General features: G+C 32.0%; 1 protein-coding gene across 1 annotated transcript; it reads right to left on the minus strand.

Annotated features, from left to right (window-relative positions):
- Positions 1 to 2697: 2697 nt before the first annotated feature.
- Positions 2698 to 11524, minus strand: dkk3b (dickkopf WNT signaling pathway inhibitor 3b). Its single transcript, XM_048157725.1, has 7 exons — positions 11218 to 11524; positions 10513 to 10638; positions 10283 to 10363; positions 6948 to 7040; positions 5201 to 5345; positions 4472 to 4622; positions 2698 to 3046 (listed from the first exon to the last, which is right to left on the minus strand). Exons 1-7 carry the CDS (start codon positions 11413 to 11415, stop codon positions 2989 to 2991), a joined length of 852 nt encoding a protein of 283 aa, XP_048013682.1. The 5' UTR covers positions 11416 to 11524; the 3' UTR covers positions 2698 to 2988.
- Positions 11525 to 13727: the final 2203 nt, after the last annotated feature.

The raw sequence follows: 13727 nt of genomic DNA on the forward strand, positions 1-13727 counted from the left end.
GCACAAGGAGAAAAAAAACGAGATGGCTTTGTCTCAGCTCTGTGCCTACAATTCAAAAATTCTCTTCATCATGTGCCCAGCGTCTTTGTTAAATTCATCTCTTTTGCCTTACTTATTTCCAATGCCTCTTACCCTCTTCGAGACAAAGGTAATTGATGTGTCAACAAATAATCTTAAAGGATTAGTCCACTTTTAAATACACTTTTCCTGATAAATTTACTCACCCCCATGTCATCCAAGATGTTCATGTCTTTCTTTCGTCAGTCGAAAAGAAATGAAGGTTTTTGAGGAAAACATTCCAGGATTTTTCTCCTTACAGTGGATTTCAATGGCTACCAACAGATTGAAGGTCAAAATTACATTTTCAGTGCAGCTTCAAGGGCTTTAAACGATACCAGATGAGTAATAAGGGTCTTATCTAGCGAATCGATCGGTCATTTTCGAAAAAAATACAACCGTTTATGCTTTATAAACAAAATATCGCCTTGAACGTACTTTCCGCTTCCGCATTCTTCATAACGCTTACGCTGAATGTCCTACGCTTTCCCTATTCAAGTTACGAAAAAAAACGAAACTGGCGCCGCGTTCGTTCCGTAAGTAGAATAGGGAAGGCGTAGAACATTCAGCGTAAGCGTTATGAAGAATGCGGAAGCGGAAAGTACGTTCAAGGCGATATTTTGTTTATAAAGCATAAACGGTTGTATTTTTTTCGAAAATGACCGATCGATTCGCTAGATAAGACCCTTATTACTCATCTGGTATCGTTTAAAGCCCTTGAAGCTGCACTGAAAATGTAATTTTGACCTTCAATCTGTTGGTAGCCATTGAAATCCACTGTAAGGAGAAAAATCCTGGAATGTTTTCCTCAAAAACCTTCATTTCTTTTCGACTGACGAAAGACAGACATGAACATCTTGGATGACATGGGGGTGAGTAAATTTATCAGGTGTATTTAAAAGTGGACTAATCCTTTAAGTGTCTGATTCCAGGCCTTGTGTTTGTCTTCACACACTCTTCTGTAGTCAATTCCATGTCATCTTGAAATACATTTTTGCTAGTTGACCTTAGGTTGGGGGTCTCTTGTTTTTTGTGAAAGCAATCAGTCGCTTTTATTCAATCATTTTTTGAGATATTAATGAAGCAGGCTTGTCCGTTTTCCCCCAAAAATGCTAGAAAACGCAAGCCTCGGGTTTTCACATGCTTAAACCTGTTGCCTTTTATGAATAATGAGCCTCATTAATAAACATGAGCAGAACGGTTTTGAATTGACGTTGATGTTTAACGAACAATTTGGAGTTTCGTTCCGCTCAAGTTTCACGAATGAAGCACGATTATTATCTCTCGCCATAACTTATTAGTGTTCAGGTAATGGACGTTTGTACATAAAACGTTATATTTTGCGTAAATCGCTAAAGCTGTCTGAGAAAACGAATATGTCGACTTTCAAAACTCGCGTATAAGCTTTACGCTAATTCATAGCGTCTTTACGTTCGTCAGCGCTTCGATTCCATATCAGAGGGTGACGGTTCATTTTAACTGGATTAAGTGTTTTTCTTTCCTTTTTTCACCCGATTTATTCTGTGACTGTATGAATGTTGATGTAATGTGAAAGAGCTATTGGATGTATGTTTTCTAAACCATTTCTGTACTTGTATTTAGATAAAACACTGTAATTAAACATTGTCTGCTACCAAGTGTTTTCCATGATTGAGATAAATAGGAAGTGGTTGCTTGACAAGTGAAAAGAAGAGATGCAAAAGCTGCTTTTATGGTCACTCGTGCTTCGGATCACAATTAATGTCAAGTTACTTACCAGCCGAACTCTTTGCACAGCTTAATATAATACCAGGAAATGCTAGTTGATGGCTCGTTACTAACTGTGTGGATTATAGATTAACTATTCTGTCTTTTATATTAATGGTTTAAAGAACTGATAAAAATTATCCCTGCCTTCATTTCAGCGCTTCTGTCAGGATCTGTATTTTTATGTGGGAGTTTGAGTGGAATAGTGATTTTTGAAAACAAGTTGTGTATTCAGGGCCTATCAAGAGTATTTTTTTTTTTTACCCCAAAATAGGGTAAAATAAAGGAAAAATATATTGCAATGTAAAATATAGTAGTTAACTTATCTTTGTAGTTTTCTTTGTGATGGGTAAAATTAGGCATCATTGGTATTTTTGTCACTTTGTTTCATTTCCCTCAGCATTTTATAAAGGTAATATTATCATTTCCCCTTCCTTGGTCATTATAAAATGTAAGAGCAAGTCATGTCAGGCCTTGACAGGCCTTGTTTCCCTTTCTTTCCATTTGGTCTGCCTTATTTATATGTACTGTTCTGTTTGTTTTTTGTTTAATATCATGTAATGATCTAAAATGTTTTTTGCCACATTAAAAAGTCATTGGAGGGTTAAAAAGAAATCAATGGGTGCCTTTCGTTTGTAAACCAAAAGAAATAAAGAATAAACTATGTGAACTTATTTTTCAGTTTAATGATTCATCATTGACTGTTACTGTTTTAAGCTGTAAAGAACAGAAACTAAAGCACAGATCTTAAAACTAAGCCAGTAAATGTGAATCATTTAAGCGTTCCCAACTTATCTCAATATCGACAGTTCAACACTGCCACCTGCTGTTCGCATTTCAACAAGTGCTTTTAAACATTTGTTTTTCAAAATAAATTCAAAGGTCAACCAAAAATGACCAGAAATCTCATTTATTAGGAAGGAGGAATATAATATCCAGCTAGGTCCACATATTCAGAACACTGTCATTCTCACTGTCAATATCAAAATATAACACTTTTTGAAAACACATTCCGTGTCATGTCTGTATAGTGGCACACAAAGTACATATGGCACACAAAAAAAGTTATAAATTAGAGTTCCTCTGATTTAATCAAACAAAAAAAAGGCAGCTTGACGCTACAGAGATTACCGCAAATGCAGACAAAATTACAAAACTGATAAAGGTTCAGTTTCTGTGGGATGATCAGTTCATGTTTCCTTCGCCAGAAGAGTTCCTCTCATCAACACACACTGATCTTTTCCTGTAACAAAAGAACAGACAAATGTGTCTTTGTTCTCTGAGAAAAAAAAATATATATTTTATATTTTAAATATATATATTTTCTGAAATTATATAAACACACATGCCAATGTATTTAAAACTATAAATGTCATTATATATAAATATATACACACTCAAATACTTGATATATATAAGGTGTGTAAGTGTGTGTGTGTGTGTGTGTATATATATATATATATATATATATATATTATATATATATATATATATATATATATATATATATATATATATATATATATATATATATATATATATATATATATATATATATATATATATATACACACATACACTGCCGCTCAAAAGTTTGGGATCGGTACGATTTTTTATGTTTTTAAAAGAAGTTTCGTCTGCTCACCAAGGCTACATTTATTTAATTAAAAATACAGTAAAAAACAGTAATATTGTGAAATATTATTACAATTTAAAATAACTGGTTTCTATTTGATTATTTTAAGTAATTTATTCCTGTGATGCAAAGCTGAATTTTCAGCATCGTTACTCCAGTCTTCAGTGTCACATGATCCTTCAGAAATCATTCTAATATGCTGATCTGCTGCTCAAGAAACATTTATGATTATTATCAATGTTGAAAACAGTTTTTTTTTTTTTTTTTTCAGGATTCCTTGATGAATAGAAAGTTCAAAAGAACAGCATTTATCCGAAAAAGAAAGCTTTTGTAGCATTATACACTACCGTTCAAAAGTTTGGGGTCAGTAAGAATTTTTTTTTTTTTTTTTTTTTTTTTTTTAAGAAATCATTTTATTCAGCAAGGATGCATTAAAATCGATCAAAAGTGACAGTAAATACATTTAATGTTACAAAAGATTAGATTTCAGATAAACACTGTTCTTTTGAACTTTCTATTCATCAAATAATCCTGAAAAAAATATTGTACACAAATATTTTGTACACATTAAATGTTTCTTGAGCAGCAGATCAGCATATTAGAATGATTTCTGAAGGATCATGTGACACTGAAGACTGGAGTAATGATGCTGAAAATTCAGCTTTGCCATCACAGGAATAAATTACTTTTTAAAATATTTTCAAATAGAAAACAGTTACTTTAAATTGTAATAATATTTCACAATATTACTGTTTTTACTGTATTTTTAATTAAATAAATGTAGCCTTGGTGAGCAGACGAAACTTCTTTTAAAAACATTAAAAATCTTAGTGGTTCCAAACTTGAACGGTAGTGTATGTGTATATATATAGCTTTCTCAAGCTGCAATCTGATTGGCTGTCTAGACTACAATTACAAAGAACAAAAATATCTATGCAAAATTAATTATTTTTAGGCTAAACCTGCTTAGCTGTGTGCAACACACCAGCTAGACACATGCAAGGAATGTTTGTGATTAAATTGTTGTCTCACTCGAGAGGCTGGCAGTGCAGGCCTGCAGAACAGGGGCAGTGCTCCCGCGGCCCCTCCTCGTCCCACAGTAACAGCTCCATCAGCTGGTTGGGGTGACTGTGGCAACCTTGGCCTTCCTGTGGCTTGGGGCGGCACACAGGGAAGAGCAGGGCTGGAGAGAAAAAAAAAAAAGAGAGAAATATTAAAAAGAGGTGGGAGGGAGAGGCAGAGACTACAGAGGTACAGCAGAAAGGAAAGAGAAAAAGTTGAGATGGATTCCAGACCTCAGGAAATGAGGTGATATGTCAAAACCACAGCAAATGTTGATGTGTATCTTGTGCGAGTAATGCATATTTGGCGAAGGTAAGACAGCTGAGGAACATTGTGAACTGAGTGAACGAGGAGTTCGATTGTAAATTCAAGGAAACAATTATTAAGTACTTAGAGGAGAAATCTTCTGACTGGGAGGCCCAGTGAAACAGGATATTTTTCAGATGTTTTACAATATAACCAACTGCTTATTTTGGATATCTAATATAGTTGCTTGCTTATACAGGCACTTTTATGTCCCAAGGGTTGATTTTTATTAACTTTTTCTTTTGGTTATATGAAGGTTAAAACGTTTTCTCATGCCTTCATCATTTATTTTTGCTACTTATGAAATGTGTTTTATTTATAAATTTAGTTTTAACATTAAAAAAAAAAAATCAATTATGACAACTATGATAATCTATACAAAGAGTACACAACCTTTGTGAAAGGCACAGCAGTGTTGAGGACTGCAGTCGCTCTGGTACTGGCAGATTGTTCCAGACTGTCCTTTTGTTCTGTTCAGAGCACAAACACCCCACACACACAGCTGATCTCCACAACACTCCACGTCCTTTGTGCACTCCTAGAAATAAATAATATTAATATATTTTTAGACAAATTGTGTGTGTGTGTGTGTGTGTGTGTGTGTATATATTAAAATCTAATCATGATTAATGTAATATAACATAAAAGTTTGTAAATATATACAGTCAAAAGTTTGGAACCAAAAATTTATTCAGACAGTTTCCTTGAACATTTCATTCATTAATACAGTTTATTCACTATAGTTTAAAAAAATGGTAATAAAATATGACAAGATCTCAGAGTTAAAAAAAAAATCATCTTAATTATGTCAAATAACACTTAAGAAAACATGGTCAGGTCAAAGTGTCTGAATAATTTTTGGTTCCAATTTTTTTTAATCAATTTTACAGGTAAATGAACTATAGTGTCCTGCACACACTAGTTAAAAAAAAAAAAAAAAAAAAAAAAATTAATAATAAAATAATAATGGCAAATATATGTTACAAAAGATATTTCATAAACACTGTTCTTTTGATATATATATCCTGAAAAAAAATATACACAAATATTTTGTACAATTGTCCATTAAATGTTTCTTGAGCAGCAGATCAGCATATTAGAATGATTTCTGAAGGATCATGTGACACTGAAGACTGGAGTAACGATGCTGAAAATTCAGCTTTGCATCACAGGAATAAATTACTTTGTGAAATATATTCAAATAGAAAACAGTTATTTTAAATTGTAATAATATTTCACAATATTACTGTTTTTACTGTATTTTTAATTAAATAAATGTAGCCTTGGTGAGCAGACGAAACTTCTTTTAAAAACATTAAAAATCTTAGTGGTTCCAAACTTTTGGACTGTACTGTATATATATATTTCCAGCCATGTGATATTCTACCAGTATCGCCACGGGAACCGTTTCACCGTTTGTATAACTCTGCTTGAAGCAACTGTAATGGCGGCCGATCAAATCCACCGTATTTTTTTTTACAAATATTACACTTGTTGTACCACGAACTGTAGTTTTAAAAGTTTTTTTTTTAAGCGAGAATATAGTTGCTTAGACCTGAAATGTGTGTCTATTTTACAATTTGTTTAGACGTTTTTGGAGATGCAAGCTCCAGGCCGTCAGCGGCTGTTCGGTGCTCGTGTACCCGCCGATAACAGCTTCGTCCTGGCCAGTGCTACAGGGATTTGCCGCTGGCTCTTATAGTGGTTAAACGTGAGATATCATTCATTTTGGGTACATAAAATGGGCAATCTCTGGTCTTATCAATCTATTACTTGTTCCCTCAGCAGACATTCAAACAGACTTTTATAATGGATATAATATTATGGACATCGACCTGAAGAATGAATGCCTCTCTCCCTCTCTAATACTGTACAAAATACAATGAGTTTCAATGGAGGGACTCAAGATTCCTTCATTACTAGTTCTAAAGTGACGTTTTAGAATTGGTAACGGAGGCTTGGTCCAACTGTCAACTTGAGATTTGAATCTGTGGCAGAAGAAAGTAGTGCTGCACAAAAGAGGGTTTTAAAAGACACTGTCGTCATTTCTTATTTATTTACACACTTGTTCCGTCAAACTATAATATATATATATATATATATATATATATATATAAAACGTAAAAAAGTAAGCACAGACCATGTTAGTCGTCTGGCACGGGGTGCATTTGGAGGTGATGATCTCGTATAGGCAGAAGTTGCCATCCCCACAGTCCTCATCAATCATGCACTCCTGAGTGAACAAGAATGAAACTAACATTATATATGACAGAAACACTGTTATTACAGTTACAGTTGAGCAAAAATCCCAAGGACCCCAATTCATACAATAAACTGTGCTGGATTATTCTTTCATGATACAACATCATAACTCAATTATGGTGACAAATTCCCAAAAGACCACTTCAGGTTTCTGACAGTGGCAGGCAGAACTAGTGTGCTGCTTTTGGTCACCATTCACTCTCAGTGTATGGAAAAGAGCAGCATTGGACATTCTGCTAAACATCTCATATTGTGATCCACAGAAGAAAAAGTCATAGAGATTTCGGGACGACATGACAGTATTTTTATTTTTCTCACTTTTCTGGGAATTATTGTTCCTAAAGTACTGTAATAGTAAGTTTTGTTTTGTACTTTAGGTCAAGAAATTCCAACGAGACAGAAATTCAGCTGGGAACTTTAAGAAACGACCACCTACCACTAACTGAAAAACACATTTGTTTTGTCCGGAACATCCACCTCATTGGCGCTTCCCACGATGAGTGGATATAATAATGTACTATCAAAAACAGTCCTTTGTGTGCTTGTACTTTGTTGGAGACAATGGAAATTGATATGATGGAAATTTTGTGACTTAACTTTATATAAGGAAAAGGAGGGAAATAAGACGTAATATTTTGAACATTTCCACTCCTGCTTAAAATATTTACAAATAAACTGGATAAAGAATAGCGAATAGTCTCAAACTGCTCTGAAGTCCAATACAGACAAACAGGAGTAATTTTTAAAAGTGAAATGCCTAATGAGCTCATCAGCGGTATTATAATTAATTCCACATTTACAGATCTGGAGGTGCAGAAATCCATCTCAGCACTTCACTCCTGAGAGAGCTGTAACAGCGACCTACCACTTCAACATCAAAGCCAAATCCGTACCCTTCCCCCTAGAGTTACAACGTCTGGAGTCTAGACTAATGTGAGAGCGTCTTTTCCCCATGAGTCACGTGTAAAAACCCTCATTAATTCCTCACGAACAAAAACAACTTTCCTGAAGAACATGAAGTTCAGGTCCAAGTTCTTCAGAATACTGAAAATGTGTAGATTACATCATTACAAAACTCATTAAATTTACAATCACATTTATATATTCTAAGTGAAATATAATGATTGAACATATTTAAATACATTATACACATTAATATATATATATATATATATTAATGTGTATAATCTATTTAAATATGTTTATATACACACACATATATATATACACATTATAAATAAAATAAATAAATATAAATTATGTGTATTATATATTGTGTATATATGTTTTTATATTTTAACAATTGTTTCTTATGTAATAATATTAATAAATGATTAAATAATAAATATATGTAAAATGAAAACCAAAAGTTCATAATTATATATATATATATATATATATATATATATGCGCTGTGTGTACAATTCATAATAATTTATATTTTAAATTTTATTAGAATTATAAAATATAATTATTTTTATGTAATAATAATTGAAACATAAAAGGAAATGAAAACCAAATTAATCAAATAAATTGATTAATTACATTTATTATATAAATACATTTATTTTAATTTATTATTTAATATATATATATATATATATATATATATATATATATATATATATATATATATATATATATATATATATATATATATATATATATATATATATATATATATATATATATATACATATAAATATATATTATATATATATATATATATATATGTGCTGTGTATATAATTCATAATAATTTATATATAAATTATATTACAATTATAAAATGTAATAATAATTAAACATGTAAAAGGAAATGAAAAATCAAAATTAAATAATGATTTAATTTTGATTTATTATTTAATAAATAAATTATATATATATATATATATATATATATATATATATATAATTATATTTAAAATTATATTAGCATTATAAAATATAATTATTTTTATCTAATAATAATTAAATATATGTAAAAGTAGATTGAAAACCAAATTAAATAAATAAATAAATAAATATATATATATATATATATATATAATATATTATATATATATATATATATATATATATATATATATATATTTACATATACATATCAATCAATTGCTATATATTATTACTTATTATCATCATTTTATTATAGATAAAGTTTTACATTTTTATATTAGTTTTACATTTTAATATTTTTTGGTTAGTAGTCCTGTAATATATAGAATAAAGTGAATAATTGTTCACATCTGGGTTTTATTTTCAAAAAAAAAAAAAAAAAAAAAAAAAAAAGACCATCAGTCCATTACTACACATACAATGCTTATCAACTGTGAGCTCAGATTTGCCACTGTGCACAACGGGAGAGAAACCACTAAGAGCTGCCTCATGGCAACATGGCTGCTGGCACTAACTCTCGACCACACATTCCCAGTGCACCACTTTCCATGCATTTTTTCCAGCTGTTCTAATTTCACCATATATCATCCAGGTGCCAGAACGCTGCCTGAACAAGAGCCTCTAATGACACTGCCGTCTGTAAAACTGCTGCGGAAATGCATATGGACCAGAAGTGTAATGTTTATATATATATTCAGGTTTTACTCTGGAATAGATATAATGGCAGCTGATGTAGTTTATTTCAATCAAAATTGAGAGTGTACTGTAGAAATGAAGGATACTAAACATCACATCACATTTAGTCATAATGTGTTTATGTTGAATGATCCCAGGTTTAAAAGACTAATTTCTAACATCTTTTAGAAGCCTTATAAGAAGTAAAAGCTTGTATTTTTGTCCGTGTTAGCCACAGCAACAGTGTAATATGCACTGAAAGAGAACTGACATGGACCATCTGTCCCTCAACTTACTTTATTTACAAGAACTGTCCATGTTTAGAAAAGTCTCCATACTGATGTGCCACATGTTTCCCGTGCAAACGGCAGGTCTTAGTTTGATGACTAATGAAATGGAAAATCCATGTTGGTTTTAATAAATAAACTCTGCTTTCTAACCTCGGGTTGCCAAAGTGACAACAAACTCACTTCAGGGTTCATAGCACTGCCCTGAATGACCAATGCAGCTGGACACTTGGTGTTTACTTACCAGGCTGTGCACCGAAAGTTTGATATCTGTTTTATATGGTCATTTTTTGAGAAATTAAAATGGTTTATGACAACTCAAAGTGATATTAAGGGATGAGATATAGACTCACATGATCAACTTCATTCCACCGCTCAGTGTTCTGAATGAGAGTTCTGGAAAAATGAGTCTTTCCAGTCTTATTATCCGTTTCCTAGAGGAAAACCAGGTGTTAGCTGAAGATAGAGACATGGAAAATCAATCTACAAAGGTATGAGCACAATGAAGTTCTGTTCATGTCAATACAGTGCAAATAAATATCTAAATCACATCAAGTACTACAAGCCAATAAACACGAAATACCTTGTCGATTCTCTCTATCAGTTGGACGGTCCGATTCCCCACCTTGATCTCTGTTGTAGTTTCATTGTGAAAACTGGCAGGAAAGTTGCGTCCATGTAACAGTGATTTTGAAGACTCGTTCTCCATCTGATTGTATATTTATCAAACAAGGTTAATAATAAAAACATTGTGTCTAGACGTGAATATAATGTTTTGACTGTACTTTTTATTAGACTGAGAATTCGGAGGTAAATGTGGTTGATTAACCCCGTAGTGATGGAATGTCCGATTCATTTCCGTGAATCGATTCTTTCAAACAGTTCATTTCAAAGAACCGGTTCAAAAACGATTCAGACATATTACGTTTTTTGTCGATTAAGTTTAATTAATAATATTTTTATTGCAATTTCATGTGTCCCATATCGGTTTGTTTAAGCAATTAGTAATTTAAAACTAAAATATCCTTAAAAATATACATTGAACAATACTAAAATTAATTTACATCTGTAAACTTTTTGCACGATTTATTAAAAGTTATTTATTAAACCCAAATCCGTTGTGAGATTCGTTCGAGGTTTTGTTAACGTTTAAAAAAAATTATTTGAAAAGATCCGACTCAAAAGAATCATTCTTTCATGAATCGGACAGCCTTAATCTTTACGCATAAGCAAAGGACGATGGCGCAAAACAAAATTCAGTCTTCTGAGATAATTGTTTCAGTCATACCTGGTGTACAGCCTCCTCTAGTTTATGCTGCGTGTCCTCCATCAGTTTTTCCACCTCCCTGAACATCTCGTTTAAAGTGGTTTGTCCCTCTGCCACATGCTTCTCCAGGGTCTCGGTGATGTCCAGATGTCTCCCTCTGTGAACTGAGCTGCCCAGCACAAACCCCACGCAAAGGGATAATATCACAAATTTCAGCATCGTTTTTTACTTAGGCGAGCCACCTCTGGCGAAAATCACAGACCCTGTCTGTGCCTGGGACGTGCTTTATTTGGAAACTTCTGAGGGAAAAAAAAAAGACCGGAAAAGGTTTTTGGCTCCTACTATTGCGTCTGATGGCTCAATTATTAAAGCGACAGAGCACTGGCCTTCAAAAATGAGGGGAAATGTATGTTGTTAGCTCAATATAAAACATAATTTAAAACAGAACATTGTGTCATAGCTTATCGGTTTATTGATACTCATATAAGTCGATAAGTGCGATACAATATTGTTTACTATATAAATGAGACTAGCTTTTAAACAACATGTAAGACACAATAATCACACACACACACACACACACACACACACACACACACACACACACACACACACACACACACACACGTTCTAAGAACGTTCTTTTTAGGTTTTATTTTTTGCAACCATAAAATAACGTTCACAGAACGTTGCAGGGAGGTTATTTTTAAATAACCTAAAAATAACTCATACAGAACATTCTATGGTTATTTTTAGGTTATTATTTGCTAACAATGTAAAAACCTTCTAATTAAAACGTTGTAGATGTTTTTGTGTAATGACCAATAAGGATCTCTGAAATTAATTTACAGCCTTTATGTTGAAATGAGATTAATCAAAATATATCAGTATTATATAATGATCAGATCAAGATGTTATAATGATCAGATCAAAATGTTATAATGATCAGATCAAGATGTTTTGTACTACAATACTGATTATAGGCCTCTATACATCCATTTTCCATACCGATTATACTATACTGGGTCCAGGTTGCGAGTGTGCTGGATGATTACTGATGTACAGCGGGGTAATGATATCAGAGTAAAGAGGTTAGGGGAATGTTCTGGGAATGTTAGAATAACGTTAGGACAACATTAGAATAACGTTAGAGGAACGTTAAAATAACATTAGGGGAACGTTAGGAGAACGTTAGAATAAGGTTAGAGGAACATTAAAATGATATTAGGGGAACGTTAGAATAAAGTTAGGAGAACGTTAGAGGAACGTTAAAATAATGTTAGAATAACATTAGAGGAACGTTAAAATAACGTTGGGTAACATTAGAATAACATTACGAGAACGTTAGAATAACGTTAGAGGAACATTATAATAACATTAGATGAACATTAGAATAACGTTAGGGGAACGTTACAATAACCTTAGAACGTTAGAATAAAGTTAGAGGAATGTTAGAATAACATTAGAGGAACATTAAAATGATATTAGAAGAACGTTAGAATAAAGTTAGAGGAACATTAAAATGATATTAGGGAATGTTAAATGTTAGAATAACGTTAGAGGAACATTAAAATTATATTAGGAGAATGTTAGAATAACTTTAGAGGAACGTTAGAATAACATTAGAATAACGTTAGGGGAACATTAGAATAACCTTAGGAGAACGTTAGAATAATGTTAGGGGAACGTTATTCTAACATTAGGAGAACGTTAGAATAACATTAGGGGAATAACCTTAGGAGAACATTAGAATAATGTTAGGGCAACGTAATTCTAACATTAGGAGAACGTTAGAATAACATTGAGGAATAACCTTAGGAGAACGTTAGAATAATGTTAGGGGAACGTAATTCTAACATTAGGAGAACGTTAGAATAACGTTAGGGGAACATTAGAATAACCTTAGGAGAACGTTAGAATAATGTTAGGGGAACGTAATTCTCACATTAGGAGAACGTTAGAATAATGTTAGGGGAATATTAGAATAATGTTAGAATAACGTTAGACTAACATTAGAGGAACATTAGAATAACATTAGGAGAATGTTAGAATAACATTAGAGGAACGTTAAAATAATGTTAGAATAAGAGGAACGTTAGAGGAATGTTAAAATAACGTTAGCGGAATGTTAGAATAAGATTAGAGGAACATTAAAATAATGTTAGGGGAAAGTTAGAATTACCTTAGGAGAGCGTTAGAATACTGTTCTACAAATCCAAAAACTAACCTATTTCCGTTCAGAACATTTTCCTGGCTAACCTAAAAACAAACCTTAAATAAGAATGTTCTGGGAACCAAAAACCAAAAATGTTTAAAAACTAAAAATTGTTAGCTGGGTATATAGCCTAACTTAAATGTACAAAATAAAATAATAATTTTCTAAAATTGGTAGGCATTGGCAATATTTATATACATATATAGTATATTGTTTATATATTATAATATTCATACACATATGTAAATAAAATGCCATTTATAATATTTGTATTAGATTTTATTATATTTATAGGTTTCATATGACGTGTATTTAT

This window comes from Megalobrama amblycephala, linkage group LG15 (genome assembly GCF_018812025.1).
Source record: "Megalobrama amblycephala isolate DHTTF-2021 linkage group LG15, ASM1881202v1, whole genome shotgun sequence".
In the NCBI taxonomy this organism is placed as follows: Eukaryota; Metazoa; Chordata; class Actinopteri; order Cypriniformes; family Xenocyprididae; genus Megalobrama; species Megalobrama amblycephala.